The following is a 17,702-nucleotide window of genomic DNA, read 5'->3' as shown; positions in this document are numbered from 1 at the left end:
GGAGGCTTACTGTTGCCAGTTTGATTAATGACGGCGATTGCCGGGACCGCTGACTGATGACTGGAAGAGCGGGTCCGGGTCCAAGTCCGAGGCGGTGTCCCTCCTCCTCTTGTGACCCACAATGACCCACGATGAGCCACTTTATTATTTGTGGAGCCTGTGGAAAGCAAGTTGTCTGCCTTCCCATGCCCGCATCTTCACACAGACTCGCTGACTCGCTTTTAAATCCGAACAAAACTCTGCCACAGGACCAGGAATCAATCAGGAGGCGTTGCGGGGGCGTGGCCGAAGAGAGTGCAGCCTCGACTGTCATCAATGTTTACGAGGGCCCATAATGACGAAACATTGAGCAAAGCTGAGCTCCTCCACCATTCCCATGGCAAAATCAAAAAGGGACGGACACGCAGCCTCATCAAGTTCAGCGTCACTCCACCGTCTTCTTACTCCTCACTTTTTTTCGGGGCTTCCCCTTTGTTGTTTGAGCCACGACGACCATTGTTGTTGCGAACAATGCGTGAAAATAAAACGGGCGATAATGAGTGCACGAGACGTTGAGCCGAGAACTGACCCAAGTTTGTCATCCATCCATCCATCTATCCATTACATCTATAACCATCCCTACCAGCCCATGGGGGGAGGGAGGTAGGTTGGCGAGACTCAAAAAGGCAACAAGCCGTTGAAGCCATAAAACGGTCAGCAAACAGCAAAAAACCCCAAAAGGGCGAAAAATTATACCAACTGTCACTGGCAGTGGCGGCAATACCCCCACAAAAGCCCATCATAACCATAAACACTCATAAAGATCAAGAAAATAAAAGGTTTATGCTGCAAGATGTTGCCTGGAAGGCAATCAAAATGTGGGAAATGCGACACATTGAGCGTGGCGTAGGGCCAATCAAGCGGCTGTCCTAGGATCTCTAATCAAATTGAGCGTACAAAATTTGGTTTTCGGAAAATATTTCCATATTTTTGCCGCTTAAAATTTGAAATTTCTTGCTGCTCAGCGTTGCCAAATTGGGAAAGCAACAACAGAGCTCTGTAAAGTTACATTTAAACAGTTAGAAATCAACATGAAACAATGTTAACTAACATTTATGCTAACAACAGTGATTGTACCAGAGAAACAATAAAACAATTACGACAAATATATAATATATGCTACTATACATATGCATATATGATAGCAGAAACTCTGAAATTTAATAAAAAGTTTAAAATAATTAATTGAATATAATTTTTAACAGACTATATTCTTGTTTTTAAACTCTACAGGCCTCTGTACTTTTACATAACAGAGAAAACCCTTATAGAATTTACCATTTAAACATGTAAAATGACTTTACATTCTGCAGAATGTAGAAACAGAGACATGTAGAAACATGTCAATGTCAAGTCAGAGCAGGTCTCTTTGTCTTTTATCATTTTATTATTAATTAATAACAATATTCAGATTTAGACTGAAGGCATACCATACACATACAATTTATCTAATATATTATTTTACGCTCATAAATAAAAAGGGCAGGGAGACACGACACTCAGAGAAAGCAAAAAAAGGTAGAGAAAAAATGGTACTCGTTAGGTGGAATTGCTTGTTCGACAAAGATGATGATTTCCAGGTTACCCTAGAACATCTTCTTCCTCACTGCCGTGTAACGTTCCATGTACACATCGTAGCCATCGAGGTCGGTGAACTGTTTTGAGTTAAACAGGTTGCCATCGACGGCAAGATTGCAAATCTTCGAATCCTTGAGGATTCGCGGCGTAAAGGCCGTTGCCTGCAGACAATTCTCCTCCAATCGCAGGGTCTTTAGCTTCCGACACTCGGCCACATCCTCGGCCAGCGACGATATTTGATTCTGGTTGAGGTTCAGCTCGGTGACATAGAGGCCACCCACCTCTGGGGGCACCTCGGTGATCCGGTTGCGTGACAGATCCAGCACATCCAGCTGCTTAAGGCCGCACAGCATGCTGGGGAACTCCTTCAGCTGATTGTTGCTCAGATTCACCGTCTTCAAGTGCGTGCAATTGGCCAGCGTCTTGGGCAACTTGGTCAGCAGATTGTCCATTAGCAGCAGCACCTCCAGCTTGACCAGCTCTCCGACCACCTCGTTCAGCTCCGCCAGCCGGTTGCCACTCAAATTCAGATGCTTCAGCAGCGTCAGTTTGCCCAGTTCGTCTGGGACACGTTCGAAACGATTCTCGGACAAATCCAGGGTTTTCAGTACATTGGGATATGCCTTCAGCTGTGGCGGGAACTCCTGTAGGCGCTGCAGCGATATCTTTAGGATGCCCGTCTTCTGGGCCGTCTCCAGGTGCTGTTTAATCTGTTTGTTGCCCATCCTGAGGTGGCTACTGTCTCGCTCTATATCGATTCCACTTCACACAGGGAACGAAACTCAAGCCGCTGAGGTCAGCTCTCTGGCAATGACTAATGCAGCTTCCACACTTGATTTCCTCTCCGTTCCTCCTCTCTAGTCCTCTAGTCAGTGGCAATGCAAATCCTGTTGCTCCGAAATTGCGTGTAAATAAAAAATAAACACTGAATTATTTTTTATTTATGGCCGAGTGTGCTCGTCAGTTAATCAGCTTATAATGCTGAAATATGTGGAGGAGAAGAACAGGATTTCTTCTCTAACAAACTGGCCACACTTTATCTGAGTCATTGTCCATGTAGTCTGGCAACGCCAATAAACTATCATGAGCAACTTCAGTGTGAACAACGTTTGGAGGGGAATTCCCCAATTAAAATTTAAAAAAGTGTGATTATACCACACTGCCCTTTGGGCACAATATTTAAATAAGTATAACTAAATATTAACAACTAAACAATTACATCAATAAACAATTAAGTTAAACTAAAAATTATTTTAAACTGATCTTAATAAGATCAAAAATAAAACAACAATTTAATAATTATTTTCGCCAGTTGTAAAAAGTTTTTTATTTCATATTATATTTTAGTCTCAAATATATATATGCATATTTAAAACCTTTGCAATTTTCGCCTAAAACTACACAATAAACTTAACATAGCGCATTTTATTCGTCTGTCATTTTGTTTCAGTTTCTTTCCCCGCAAAAAAAATACGTCGTCTGTCTGTCGAAACGCTTCCGATAAAACTCTACAAACTCTATTATTATGAAAGACTCAAAAGCAATATTTATTATTATTATATCATTATCGGCATTCGCTCCGAAGCGTTCCAAACATTACTCAATTTCATGCAAAAATATTATCTTCTTTCTGTATTTTAGTTTCTTTTTCGTTTGGGGAAAAACTCCTTCTCGTTTAGTGATGCAACTATTTATAAATAAGATCTAGGTATTAAATTAGAGTTTAAAATTAGGAAAAAAAAATTATTTTCTTTTTTTGTTTGCAGAAAAAAACAAGGAAAATCTCATCCTTATATGTGTGTGTGTGATGGAAAAGCAAAAAAGATTAAATAAAAATAAAAAAAGATATTGGATTTGATTGTCTTTTTTTGTTTGTTTGTATGTTATTTTCTGCCAGCGATTCGAGTTGTGATCATTGATTAATCCATGTTTATGATAGTTTTTCTGGAGGGGCCAGGGAGAGGGATTAGGAAGGTAGGTGAGTCAAGGAATCAGGTCAATCACAGAACTACCAAGAGGGAAGGGGACACGTCTCTGTCCTGGGCTTGAGTTTCAACTAAGTAGTATGATTTGTGCTAAATAAAAATAATAATCCAAACAAGGATATCCGGGGTGTCGTGTGACGGGTGTCGAGTGACGGGTGTCGAGTGTCTCTGGTGTCCAAAAAGTAACGTCAAAACTATGTCAGTGGATTTTCTGGGGCATGGGCATGGGTATGGTATCATTCGGGGGTTCGTCATTCGGAGGATCCCGCGAGACTCAATTACTTGGCACGGTCATGCTTGGAGGGCTCCACCTGCTTGGCAAACTCGCTCATCACGTCCTTGTAGATCACTGGATCAAGATTGCGGCCCAGCATGTAGATGAGCCACCAGTCGCCAATGTCCAATTTCCGGGACAAAGAGCGACAAATCTCCATGGGAATCATGCGATTGCGGGCATTCAGCAGACGGGGCCGGAATTTTGGCATGAAGATGATGCAGGCGCTGCAAGAAAAGACATAATATAATAAATAACTGCATAAGAGTGAGAAGTGTTAGATCTTACCGGAAGACCATCAGTCCGATGAGCAGGACAAGCAAAATCCAGAACCAGAACCAAATGAACACATATGTCTTCTCGTTGACAATGTTCAGCGGCAGGATGCAAAGGGAGTCGTGCTTCTGCAGGGATCCAGAGGCACCATATTTGTGGAAGGTGCACTTGGTGACCCTGGGGAAGACGTAGACCATGGGATCGACACGCTGTTCCTGCGGCACATCCGATAGTTTCATTATGTTGGTGCCATACGAAAGGAACTCGCCGTCAAAGAAGCGATTCATCAGATACATCTGCACAATGATGTTCACGCAGCAGAGCACCTCACAGGCCCAGTACCGGATGGCGTACAGCTTGTGGCGCTAAGGAAAACATAAGGATAATAGATCTATTTGGTATGTGGAAGCACAGAGGAACTCCTACCTTTACGTGCTTGATCAGATAATCGAGCAGGGCATCACGTTTGGCCTCCTTTTCCTCGCGTGTGCAAATCGTAATGTTCAGCCCCATCACAATCATGCGCATCAGGCCGCCTTCGAATTTGTTCCACAGGAACTTGGGCGTATAGCAAGCCATTGCCTGAAATGAAGAATAAGGCACATGCAGGGATTACAGGAATACATGCACAGGTTATATATATGCATCCATATCTTACTGTGCAGGAATGTTATTTACATTTTTTTACAAAACACTTTTCTTGAAATCAAACGCTGCAAACATCGACACATTCTTGTATTGATCTTGTGTTGTCACAATTGTTGTCTCGTTGTTGTAATTGCCACCGTTGTGTTTGCTATTTAGCAAGTCATTAATTATATTTGGTATTTCACAAGTCCAAGCACTAAGTGCCCGGCAGTGTTTCACTTGAAAATATACATATTTATATGTACGTCATTTGAGCAATACGTTGACCCATCGGCCCCACCAACCAGATCACACCAGTCCCATTCTCAGTCCCAATCCCAATGGCCATTTACATTATCATTCCCATCCCACGAATAAAAAAAAAACAGTTTTAGAAAAGGGTTAAGGGAAAGGTTTTGTAGAACGTTTCAAGTTTTTACAAGAGGGAAAAATAAGTTTGTTTCAATTAAACCTAGATTGGAAGAGCGTCTTTAACATACTTAAAATCCTAAACATTTCATAAAAAGACTATAACTGACTCTAATATTTCTTTCACTGTACCATAACACTCCCCTATATCTCCCTATACGTGTATATATATCCGCACATGCCACGCTCTCAATTGAACTTAATTGGAGCGATTGTCATTGCGTTGAAGAATCGAGAGCATTTCTTTATAACTCAGCAAAAAAATTGGGTGGCGTTTTTCTTTTTCAAAAGCGTAAAGATTAATCAAAAGATTACAAAAGATGTCTTTAATATTCGAAAGGGAAAAATAAAAAAATAAAATAAATAGAAAGAAATAAGCTAATTTCCCTACTCACATTCCATAGTCCAAGTCACCAAAGAAAATGTCTTGAAAAACTCACCTGAAAGAAGAGCACAAAGCAAACCCATTGGTAGTAAGTGTAGTATTTCTTGGCATCCTCATCGCCAAAATCATTGGCCACACCGGGATGGGCAACTTCTCGGCCAACCTTTTATAATAGAAGATAAATTAATAAGATTAGGTAAATATGTATATAATTTTCCTGAAGGAAACCCCAGAGACAGTTGAAAATTGAATATATATATATAGTAGTATTTTCTTAGGTCTCCTCTGTGATTATTCAAAACAAGATTTTATTTACTACTCTGAAATTCAAAAGCGAATTTATAAGAAAGAATTCACTTAGTTAGTGCCACTTGAAGGGTAATTTGATCTTTGATCGGCACACTATAACTGCCAAAAATAAAAATAAAAAGTTTTCCACGAAATCGAACAAATATATATGTATATATGGCAGAGGAAGGGAGTTGTGCTTCCTGCCCTTCTCACATATGAAATATGAGAGTCTGCAGTCTGCAAAACAGGCAGGTTGCACTGCAAAAAAAAATTATGTATACAATTATTTAACAGCTCTTTAAGTCTATCAAGGGAGTTGGTATAAATCTTTGGAATTTTTATAAAATCTAATCAACAATTTTTGACTTTAAATACTATACTACTATACTACTATACTATCAAGGGAGCCACAAAAAACTTGTAGTTCTTATATTTCTCTTTCATCGAAATAAATCATATGAACTCCTCCCATGAGGATCAAATTTAGGGTTTCGATTTGGCCATTTCGATTAGGTTTTTTTTGTTTTATATTTATTGTTTTGTATTTTTTGCTTGTAGTTTTTGTTTTGTATTTTTATACCCTTGCAGATATTATAATTTTAGTCAGAAGCTTGTAACATTTGAAGAAATCATTTTCGACCATATAAATCATATATATTCTTGATCAGCATCAACAGCTGAATCGATTTAGACATCTCCGGCAGAACAATTTTTTTTTCTCAAAATTTTCAAATTTTTTCAAAATAGGATAGGGGTTACAAGGTTAAATTTTTCAAAAATTGGCAAAAATTTTAAATTTTAAACTGAGTATGCAGATTTATTAACCTAATAAAAACTAGCAGAGAACAGCTTTCCGATTTGAATTTAATGATTTTTTGGCTTAGTTATGCGTTTTTTAAACTTTGATTTGTTGATTAAAAAATGGTTATATTTAAACCTTGGTTTTGGTCGATTTCCGAAACAATCCTATAATTGAAACTGCTAGCTGCAAGGGTTTTAGTTGTGTTCTTTGTTTTGTATTAATTTTTTTGTTTCATTTTCTCAGTGTTTTTGTTCCTTTAGTACAAATCACTGCTGCTGCATGGCCCGCAGCTGGAAAGAGGAATATTATTAAGAAGACCGACTACGCCCAGTTTATAATTGCTTTATAGGCCCGGACATGGGCACAAATGATGTGTGTAGTATACATGAGCTATATGTTATACCTCTACCTCGAAGCCAGAGTGTATAGAAGAAGGCCTCTTCTTGACAGGCAGACAAAAAAGAACCCAACAGAATGAACATATATTTATATATATACATATAAACTAAACGGAAAGGGATTTCTGAAAGGAATTCAAGAATGCCAAAATTAATTGTCTGACATCCGCCACTAGAGATGAAATGGAGCGGAAATAGGTGAGCTTTGTTTAATGAAGATTTCTCAAGAGAACACTATAAATCTTTTTACTTTGAGAATCTGAAAAGATTTCATTGAATTGTTGAGCCTATAAAGTATAGAACTAATTGTTGAAATGTTTCTTTCTTCTTCATTCTTATTTAAGTATAATTTAGGGAAGTCAAGGCTCTATTAATCATTCAAAGCTAGCTTCGGTGAGTAATAAACTTCACGAGATGACATTTAGAGGAATATGTTCAAGTTTTTTCAACTAACAAATGCTGTAATACAAATATTTCTTTGATTCAGTTATAGTTTTCTCCTAAAATCTAAATATGTGTGATTTTCTTACCTGTCTGCGGAAGGCATCCGGCATGGTGAAGGTGCTGTGAATCCAGCAAAAGGTGTTGACCACATGCGGTGGTACACCGTTGACAATGCAACTGATTGGCTGACCCACATATTGGGTGGCGGTGATAATCAGGCTACAGGTGAGCAGCAGCACCGTGGTGAAGGAGTTGTGCAGACGGAAGACGGCATTATCCGTTTGAATGTCCTGCCATTTGAGGTAGCTCTTGAGGCTACCCAGCAACTTGTACATCTTGTCAGGATATCGAGCAGTGGCAAATCGGGGTTTGGAATCTCAGTGGTATATACTCCACAGGTGTGGGGAGAGAGAAAGGTGTTAAGCAGGGCTCGTTTTTAACTTCCTTTTGCCGGTTCTGGTCTTGTTTCGGTTTCTGCTCTCCTACAGCCTTCGATGCATATCAACTGCAAGTGAAGAAAATAAGATAATTAGCAAAGATGCATTATAAATAATATGCATGAAATATACTGCTGCCATATCAGATACGTTTAATTTAATTTCTGTGTTGAAAAGAAAGCAAACACTGGCTGCTATCGCTGCGGTATCTCTGAAGTACATGGCGCTGATTGGAAAACAAGCAAAGACACCTCCTCTTCGGCACAGTTTGATGTTCGCCGAAGACATCACTTTGTGCTGAGCAAGGAGCGCAGCTTCTGATTGATAAATGTGCACAGCTAGCGAGTATTTCGTCTTTCTTTCTTTCTCCCTTCTTTTTTTTTTGGCATAAATCAACATCAAACTAATAGAATCTTGAGACGGTTTCAATTTCAATTAAAGCCTACATTTCACAGCAAAGCGGAGCTGGGGAATCTCTCTCGCTCTCTCAGCTGACTGGGAAAGACACAAAAAATTGATGCGCCATTTAAGTAACCAATTGGCATTTGCTCCACTTGCCTGCTGTGTGGCCCGTTGGATTCCGAGACCGAGACTGAGACTGAGCCAGAGATCGAGATCGCGTTCGAGTCCCCCCTGAGTCTGAGGCTGTGGCTCTTCTGTCTGTCCGGGAGAATGACGATAGAGTATCTTCCAGCATCTGGGGGCAATGCACCTCTAGTGGCACTCCTCTCTCTTCCCTTTCCGTCTCTCTTTCTCTTAGTCTATCTCTGTCGCTCTTCTCAGCGATCTTTGTGCAACGCATTTGACCTAGGCGCCACTGGGGGACCCCTTCTCAATTATGTTAAATCGTTACGGATTCTTTGACACCGAGGTGTTCGATTCTTTCCACTTATAAACTACCTCAGGCAATTATTTATCAATCAAAAATATATATGTCATGGCAATATAGATATTCTCCATGCTTGTTGGAATTTATAGATTTTTATTGTATCTTTTTATAATCAATAATATCGATATTTGCATTATTATACCCTTTCAGGGCATTTTAATTTTAGTTAGAAGCTTGTATCGATGTGAAGGAGTCAGTTCCGACCCTATAAATCATATATATTATTGATCAGCATCAACAGGCTAATCTTTCTAGCTATCTCCGGCAAAAAAAAATTTTGTTTCAAAATTTTTTAATTTTTTCCAAAAAAAGAAAGGTGTTACATCGTTAAAATTTTCAAAAAATTGAATATTTCTTAAATTTTAAACTAAGTATGCAGATTTGTTAACCTATCAAAAACTAACACGAGAAAGTTTTCCGAAGTGAAATTAATGGCTTTTTGACTGAGTTATGAGTTTTTTTATATTTGGTTTATCGAAAAAATTGTCATATAAAAATATTTATTTAATAATCGAATATTTTTAGCTAAGTTATGATACATTTTTGAGCAATAGATGTCTAATTGAGGGGGGGGGGGGCATTTCCCTACAGGTTTATTTTATTATTTTATTTAAAATAGAAATAATATATCTGTAAGTTTTCCTCTGGAAATAAACACACCTCAATGGTAATGTATCCGATTGTGTTGACATTTACCGAGTTTCAATAACCCAAGATTTTTTGAATGAAAATGTTCATTGCAAACAAAATAATAATTCTTTTCCAACGAGTTATGATATATACAATCCCCAACTGAAAAAATAAAGATCTCTCTTTCTGATGGTTCTCATGGAAAGCATTCAGCCGAAACTCGAATGCTGTGTCGTCGGGCAATCCCATTAAGTGCCTTTAAACAGAAACAAAAAAGCTCCTCAAGCTGCTAGCTGCATTTGCACTTGACTAGGCCGTCTGCCTCTTAGCCTCCCCCCTCTCTCTGTTAACCCATTCTGTGCATAAATTGCCTCCTTCCTGGGCCCAAAAGCCCAGCTGTAGTATGTGCTTCCTCAACGCTCCGTTGGCTCCGCTGACAATGGCCCACCGTATGCATTTTCTCCCCTTAACCCACTGCAACCCACTACCACTTAACTTTCCACATATGTTCATATATATATATATATATATTTCCCCCACACACATATGCTGGCTGGGCACTTGTTGTGTTGCTGATTTTCCTTCATTTTGCCAGGCATTTTCATTGCCAAGGCCATGGGACCAACCGAACGACCAACCGACAGCAGCAAAGTGTTGCGACCACCATCCATTAGTTGATTTTGGCGCGGATTTTGTTGAAATTAAGCTGTGCAAATTGTGATTCGTTTTGGGTTCATCACCAGGTGTGGAAATGTGACGAAAAAGAGGGGGAAAGCTAGGTGTCAGCTGCACCAATTGCTTTGCAAAAAGGTCACCGTAATTACATTCAAACATGCTTTTAAACCTGCTTTCGTAAGCATCTATTTCTATATACACTGCCTATTGGGGAAATTGCATATTTATCTTAACTGGAAAAAATATATATAACAGAGAGGGGAATTTTTACTAGATCTGTATTATATATTGAATATTTAAGCAACCTTTAAGCACAAGAAATTTGAATTTATTATTAGTTATGGGTTTTTTTGTAGTACTAAAAATAATACTACAGAGATAGAAAAATATTTAAATATGTAACCAGGGTTGTAAATATTCATAAAAATATATAAGTTTATAAATTTATAAAAGGTACTAGAAAGTTAACCTTATTAAGATAAAACCCTTATAATATGCTCATAAAAGATGACAATATTTTAAATTAACTATTTCGAATATTTCCCAATTGAATCATTCATTCTTTCATAGCAATTAATTTGAGTCAAGATTAAGCAAAGGAAAAAATAGAAGAACCTTTTGTTTTTAGCACTTCATCCACCTGGAATCTTTCCACATTATTTTCTTACTGCCTTTGCACAATGCTTTCACATTTTTAGCATCTGTTTCATTTGGCAAATAAATTTAGCACGCTCGCTGTTGTTGTCACCTGTGTTTGTGTGTGCTTTTAATTTTTCTTTTTTATTTTTGTTTGCTTGTGTCTGCTGTTTAGTGTTGTTTACACATACTTTGTTGCTGGTGGTGCTCATGTCGGGTCTTTTAAAAGCTTTAACATGCTTAACCTTAACATGAATGCAAACATTGCACGAGAATTGCAATTGCAATTGCAATGCCAGTTGCATTCGGAATCTGTGCTGTATTTATTTTATTTTATTTTTATTTATATATATATTTTTTTTTTGTATTCTGTAATAGAGTCTGTGCCTTTTGAAGTTGTGACGTCACCGGGGACGGACAAAATGACTGACTGACTTAATTGCATTCGTAGCTGTACGAGTTTTACTCCCAAAGACCTGGGTTTATTCATTTTCATTAGGGTTTGGTTTTGGGTTTTGTTTTGTTATTTGGTTAGCAGCTGGTCACCAGAGCGGAAGTCGCCCTTTCGGGGTGTGTTACGTGCTAGCGATGGTATTTCTTAAAAAGCACGACTCACGAAAGTCACCCAGGAAATGCCAAATAGAAGAGAGATCACTCACTACAGGTCGAAATTACTAGCTGCAGCACGAGATTACTCGCTGCAGAAGGAAATCACTCACTATAAAATATACATACAATAAAATATAAGCCTCTTTCCAAGTCCATTTTTAATTAAATCAAAATATAATAACCTCACGTTGTCATCTCTATTGCTCTATGTACGCGACAGCTGGCCAGTCGGTCATCCCATTCCATCTAGTAGTAACTTTGCATGCACTCTCGCTGGGGAGGATGGCTGAGGATCAGGCCTTGGAGAGCGGAGAAACCGCAGAGTAGCGTGCACTTAATAGGGATACTTAGGGTGGTAAAGGGAACTAAAGAAAGCAAGGAAGTAGTTAGTAGTAGCTTCTCCTTTCACGGAGACTTCTCCCTCCCCCCGGCTTGCGTTGGCTTCTCTGATTGGAGACACATGCTCGAAAACAATGAGTGGCTACTGTTTCTGCGTCACCTAAATTGACCATTTCCGTTTGGAGGGGGGAAGAATGTGTGTGGCTTGAGAGTGGCAGAGGGATCGGGTAGCGGGGAAGGTCTCTCAAAAGCGGAGAGATGGGATGCCATAGATGTCGCCGAACCCAACCAGTCTTAAGACTTCTAAGGTAAGCCGATGATGCACCGGAAAAAAGAATCAATTAAAACTTAGTTAAGGTCCTTGATTTGTTGACTTTTAAAGCTTTAACTTTTTATTAATTTATCCCACAAAATATAGCTTGTTTTAAATTAAAATCTACTTTAAAATACATCTCTATTTCAAATCTTTATTTTCTGTGTAGGAAGAAAACAAAAAAATGATGACGCACCAAGAGATTCATTGGAAATGATGAAAAGAGGGGAGCTAATAAGAGGAACATCAAAGAAGAAAATGTTTGGAAGAAACACAAGAAGCAGAAAGGTCGCTGGAAAAAAGGGAGAAGCCCATTAAAGCATTTGTTTGGGTGGGAAAAATATCAGAGATCTCCAAGGGGAAGTGAGAACTGATTTCAAGGCGGGGGACATGTTGATAATTGTAGGAACAGGATAGGAGAGAAATCAAATAAGAACCGGAAATATATAGAGATTGGGAGAATAGAAAAGGTAAAACAATTGTTGAGTTGGCTAAGATTGAAAAAGAGAGAAGAAAAATTATCATCAACCAGAAGAAAAGGAATCGAAAACTTAACAAAGGTACAGAATACTAAAGAATCTGTGGAACCCAATTAACTATAATCAGTAACTTTCTATGACCAGTAATGTAACACTAATAAACAATGACTTGCAACTTTTGTAACACAACACATTTCGGAGACTTGGCCGGCAGCAGTCACTTCGTTCTGGGGATGTTAGAACAAGTTGGGAATCATATGCACAGATGTGCGAGATTTGTTTTGCGACAAATTTAAGCCACTTGAATGAGTTATTCTTCTATATATGTTTACTAGTACATAAGTCGGAGCATGACGAATCGGTGGACTATATATACATATATGTATATATAGCTGACATAGGAACGATCGGAAATTTTTAAGAGACAAAATTATAACTTTTCCAATTTTCAAAAGATTTTCATCAAATTTGATTTATAGCCTTTATATATTAATCAAGAATTTTGTGTACAATTTAATGAAAGTTAGACTACTATTTCATATAGCTGCCGTACAAACGATCATTAAAAATAGAGGAAAATGTAAAACGGTGAATGTAAAACTGTAAATATAAAATATTTACCTGAATGAAATGAAAGCAGACATTACTTTATTGTTTGTTAACATTAATATTTTAAATTTATATTGTATTAATTCCTAGTAATCGAATTTCAATATGCAAGGGTACACAAACTGTGGCATGCCGAAATTAAATTCCTTTCCTTGTTATCAATATTTTAATATGACGACTGTTGTCGAAAAATCTGATTTTTTAAATACTCATAACTAAGGCAAAAAACTAATAATATTAAATCTGAAAGCTGTTCTATGCTAGTTTTTATTAGGTTTATAAATCTGCATACACCATTCAACAATTTTTTTTAATTCAAATTTTTAATAATTTTTAAAATTTTTAACGATGTAACCCCTTATAAAATTTTGAAAAAATTGTTAAAAATGGTTATCCTTCCGGAGATGGCTAAATGGATTCGCCTGTTGACGCTCATCACGGATATATATGATTTATAGGGTCAGAAATGAATCCTTCACAGTGTTACACGCTTCTGACTGAAATTGTAATACCCTGCAAGGTAATAAATAAATATATCTATGCAATCTGTAATCTAATTTTAATGTATAAGTTGTTTTTATAAATTCTCCAAAAACTCCTGGACTTGGCCTTTATTTGTATAAATCTTTTTTAAAAGGTATAGATCGCAAGAATGTAAAATATTCCAGTTATCATATAACGTTCAAAGAGGCTTAGAAACCTAAAGAATGTATATTTAATATGATATCCAAGATGTTTTTAAAGCACTAAGGAGTATCTCTCAAGTTAAAGTTAGTAATTAATCAGAGATCTTTTATAAAATATATGTACATATATATATACAGGAATATACAGCCCCATAGCCCTTGCTGATCACATGACCAATTGACTCAAATGGCTGCTAATCAAGGTAATCAAAGTACCGCCTCAAGGCTGACAATAAAGCGCGTCAATCTCTGGGGAAAAGATTATACAACTAAATCCGCGCTAGTAGCTCGCTCCATCCCGCTTGCACACAGCCAAAAGCTCGGCTTGAAAGCTTGTTGACAGCTTTCCGATGAAGAATGCATTTACTTAATCTTATTCTGTGCCACGCTTCTTACATTGTACATTTTGTTAAATACATTTTTGTTTTAACTGACTTACGCAGAATACCGTTTGTTGGCGCTCCTTCTCTTTATCGCTATGCTCCTTGTAAGCTTGGCTTTGTTGTTGTTTATTTCTTTATATTGTATTTTGTTGTTGCTGTTGTTGTTGTTGTCACAGCATGGCGCGCTCGCGTAGGTGTATGTACGTGTGTGCGAGCGAGTAAACGAATGAATGTCGTCTGTGTGAATGGTATTTGTTTGTGTTTGTTCACGTCGCCTGCTTTATCTTCTTCTTCTTATTCCTCTTCTCCAGCTTCTCCTGACTGCTGCTCTTCCTCCTCACGGTTTTCGTGTGTTTTTTTTTCGTTCGAATCAGCTGCCAGGTGGCCGTAGAATTAGCATGGAACAGGTTCGCTATGGTTCTACACGTTCGCTCTCCTTCTGACTGTTTTCATTAAAAAATTAAACCCCCCCCAGCGTAAGGGGGACGGGGGGAAATCTCAAAATTAAACCGCGCACACAGCAAACTCAAACAAACAACAAAAAAAAAGAGAAGAAGAAACGCCAAATGCGCAAGGAGTTTTCGTCACAATATATATATAAAAAAAACCGAATTTTATAGCACAACAAATGCCTTTTTGGCGAACGCAGCACTAAATGTTATATTTTTCTCCAATTTCAGATCGTATATTGTTACGATTTCGGTTTGTGTGTTGTTGTCTTTGATTTTTCCAGCTCCGTGTGCGTTTTCTCCGTTTTTTCGGTGCTTTTTTCTGTTTTCGAGTCGCCGTCGCCGTCGACTGCCGCTTGGTTTTGGTTTCACATGCGCCCCGACTCAAATCAAACTCAACACGCTCGCCGCTCAGTGTTCAGTGCTCGACGCTGGCGCTCTCTCTTGCTTGAGCCGCCGTTGCTCTCTCGCTCACACACTTTGAGTGCGTTTGAGTCGCTCTCTGTTGCTCTCACGCGTTATCTCTACTCTCGCGGCATCTTCAGCTTACGCTCTCTCCTGGCTGCTCTTTCGCTCTGCCTCTCCAACTCTCTTTTACTCTCTCTCTCCCTTGCTGAGCCACGCTATATTTGTTTATTTAAACGAATTAAGCCTTAAATTAAAGTGATCGCTAGCAATGAACTAAAATTGGAGCAGCAATTGTCCAGGAGAAATATGTATATGTATGTATTGTTCAATACACCCCCACTTACCCCCTCTTAAGCGCCTTTTGTTACCATTACTTTACTTGCCAGGCCGCTTTTTTTTATTTCGAATTCCGCTTTTGTCCACTTATTTTCATTCTTTTTGGCCAACTTTTCTTTTGTTTGGCTTTTCGGGAAGTTAAGGTTATGGAAAAAGTAAGGGAAATCACGAAACTCCATTCTCTTAAAGTGCACAGGAAGAAAAATGTAGTTCCTAAATAACTTAGTTATTTGATAATGCAATTCTGTCTTTTATTGGTATAATAATTAATTCTATTATTATTTTTCAAGTATTTAAATTCCCTATGAAATTTTTAACCATTGTAATAAAGGATTTCTTTCACTGTACACAACCGACTTAAGAAATACTCTGCAATCTGCGGACTCTTGAAGGTGAGCTCATCTCAAAATTAAAGATGCATTAATTAGAAACAAACCGGATTTTGGAATAAGACAGATAATAAAAAAAATAATATACGATATATTGGGGGGGGAATTTGGGACAAAACTAGAAAGTTTTAAAATAATAAAAAAGAACATTCCTTTATTCTCAACCCAACTGATCATTTATGGAATATCAAATATCTTTTGATTAATAGTTTAAATGGAGTTTCAAGAAAATGTAAACATAAGTAATACCTTTCGACATACTATATCTAAGATACCAAACTTCTTTTGATCATTTATTTTTAGAAAAATAAATGCAACTATTTGTATTTTAGATTTGCATAATTTGTATACCCTTCCTGGGTTTTATAATTCTAGTCAGTAGCTTGTAAAACTGTGAAGGAATTATTTCCGACCCTATATATTCTTGATCAGCATCAACAGCCGAGTCGATTTAGCTATCTTTGGCAGAAAAAAAATTTGTATAATTTTTTCAAAATTTTATAAGGGGTTACATCGTTAAAATTTTCAAAAATTGATAAATTTTTAATTTTTTGTTTTAATTTCAATTGAGTATGCAAATTCATTAACCTAACAAAAACAAGCATAGAACAGCTTTCCGAATTAAAATTAATGCCTTTAGGGCTATGATATGAGTTTTTTAAACTTTGGTTTTTCGAAGAAATTGTCAGAGAAGAATATCAATAATTAATGATTCAAAAATTGTGAATATTTTAATATTATTTCTTATCGATTTCCAATTCGATCCTATAATTCGATTGTAAACTGCCAGGGTATATAACCAACGGCAAAGTTAGTTTCCTTTCTTGTTATCATTTATTTTATAGAAATAAATGCAAATCTTTAGATTTTGAAACTTATGACATTTTCTTATACGACTTATATTTTCAAAGGGAAAATCTCAAAGATTTTCCCTGATAAATGTACAAATCTCACAATTTACCCATTTAATTCTTATATCACCAAGCAATTGCTATTATTCTAGCTTCAGCACATTTGATTCCCCGGATTCCCAAGATAGATCAGATTCTGATAGGAACGTGCTTCTTCTCGAAAACCGTCTGATATTGGATCCCCTCCGTTTTAGCTGACTCTTTCGGCGTGTGCGCACACTTTGTTCTGTCTGTCATTGAGGCAGTTTGTCAATCGGCCAAACATTATGCCCCTCAATATGGGCGGCTCTCAAGTTACAGTTATGTGCCATATATATATGGGTATATGCTATATATATACATGTATCGGACTGCCGAGAGTGCTTGCCATTGCAACCGCATTTAAGCCCGATTCCAATCGAAGCAAGCTGAATCCCTTCCCGTCCCTTTTTTCGCCCCTTTGCAGGTTTTGTCTTATATTTCGGCCAGAGGCGGGCTTTTAGACGGTTTTTGGGGGTCAAAACTGTATACACTTTTATTAAAAATATTATTAATATTAATTGCAACTCTAAGGGTATATATCACTGAGCCATAGGATTTTAAAGAATAATTACAACAATTATAACTATAACTGATTAAACTGATCCCCAACAATAAAAATATTTCTTTCTTTTTATACCCTGACAGGGTATTATAATAGCAGTCAGAAGTTTGCAACGCAGTGAAGGAGTCAACTCTGACCGCATATATAATATATATTCTTAAGTAAGTAACTATGATCAGTATCAATGAATATTAAGTAACTATGATCAGTAAATATCAATGAACATTAAGTAACTATGAGCAGAAAGTAACTCTAAACAGTAAGTATCTTTGACCAGTAAGTATGTGTGAACACTAATAAGCAATGACTTGCAACTTTTGTAACACAACACATTTTTGAGACTTGGCCGGCATGGAGAATCGGTGGACTATATATATAGATATATATAGCTGACATAGGAACAATCGGACGAT

General features: G+C 37.5%; 2 protein-coding genes and 1 long non-coding RNA gene across 5 annotated transcripts; 1 reads left to right on the top strand and 2 right to left on the bottom strand.

The window, feature by feature from the left end:
- Positions 1 to 1,407: 1,407 nt before the first annotated feature.
- On the bottom strand, positions 1,408 to 2,677 carry LOC110181880 (leucine-rich repeat-containing protein 57). Its single transcript, XM_020949807.2, has one exon. It carries the CDS (start codon positions 2,340 to 2,342, stop codon positions 1,626 to 1,628), a length of 717 nt encoding a protein of 238 aa, XP_020805466.1. The 5' UTR covers positions 2,343 to 2,677; the 3' UTR covers positions 1,408 to 1,625.
- A 239-nt stretch (positions 2,678 to 2,916) lies between these two features.
- Positions 2,917 to 15,095, bottom strand: ogre (optic ganglion reduced). Of its 3 annotated transcripts, none has more exons than XM_020949877.2 (6): positions 14,270 to 15,095; positions 7,615 to 8,033; positions 5,649 to 5,756; positions 4,579 to 4,734; positions 4,165 to 4,517; positions 2,917 to 4,103 (listed from the first exon to the last, which is right to left on the bottom strand). In XM_020949877.2, exons 2-6 carry the CDS (start codon positions 7,861 to 7,863, stop codon positions 3,881 to 3,883), a joined length of 1,089 nt encoding a protein of 362 aa, XP_020805536.1. In that variant the 5' UTR covers positions 7,864 to 8,033; positions 14,270 to 15,095; the 3' UTR covers positions 2,917 to 3,880. The 3 variants fall into 3 exon arrangements, with proteins under 3 accessions (XP_020805536.1, XP_086692535.1, XP_020805537.1); XM_086836409.1 differs by lacking the exon at positions 14,270 to 15,095 and adding an exon at positions 8,524 to 9,059; XM_020949878.2 differs by lacking the exon at positions 14,270 to 15,095 and adding an exon at positions 8,412 to 8,861.
- Positions 11,933 to 13,171, top strand: LOC147643343 (uncharacterized). The gene is made up of 2 exons (XR_015272441.1): positions 11,933 to 12,051; positions 12,226 to 13,171. It is a non-coding gene; the product is annotated as an uncharacterized LOC147643343 (long non-coding RNA).
- Positions 15,096 to 17,702: the final 2,607 nt, after the last annotated feature.

The sequence above is a fragment of the Drosophila serrata genome, unplaced genomic scaffold, assembly GCF_035046125.1.
Source record: "Drosophila serrata isolate PLE 108 unplaced genomic scaffold, ASM3504612v1 contig_276, whole genome shotgun sequence".
NCBI lineage: Eukaryota > Metazoa > Arthropoda > Insecta > Diptera > Drosophilidae > Drosophila > Drosophila serrata.
The sequence above is the reverse complement of the archived record's forward strand: the minus strand, read 5'-3'. Positions and strand labels throughout refer to the sequence as shown.

What these genes read in the sequence shown, in the direction of transcription:
- LOC110181880 (XM_020949807.2), bottom strand. Translation starts at nt 2,342, where the DNA reads ATGGGCAACAAACAGATTAAACAGCACCTGGAGACGGCCCAGAAGACG.
- ogre (XM_020949877.2), bottom strand. Translation starts at nt 7,863, where the DNA reads ATGTACAAGTTGCTGGGTAGCCTCAAGAGCTACCTCAAATGGCAGGAC. An exon ending in GCTTTGTGCTCTTCTTTCAG is followed by an intron (nt 4,735 to 5,648) that starts GTGAGTTTTTCA and finishes TCTTCATTTCAG; the next exon opens with GCAATGGCTTGCTATACGCC. An exon ending in ATCGGACTGATGGTCTTCCG is followed by an intron (nt 4,104 to 4,164) that starts GTAAGATCTAAC and finishes CTTTTCTTGCAG; the next exon opens with CGCCTGCATCATCTTCATGC.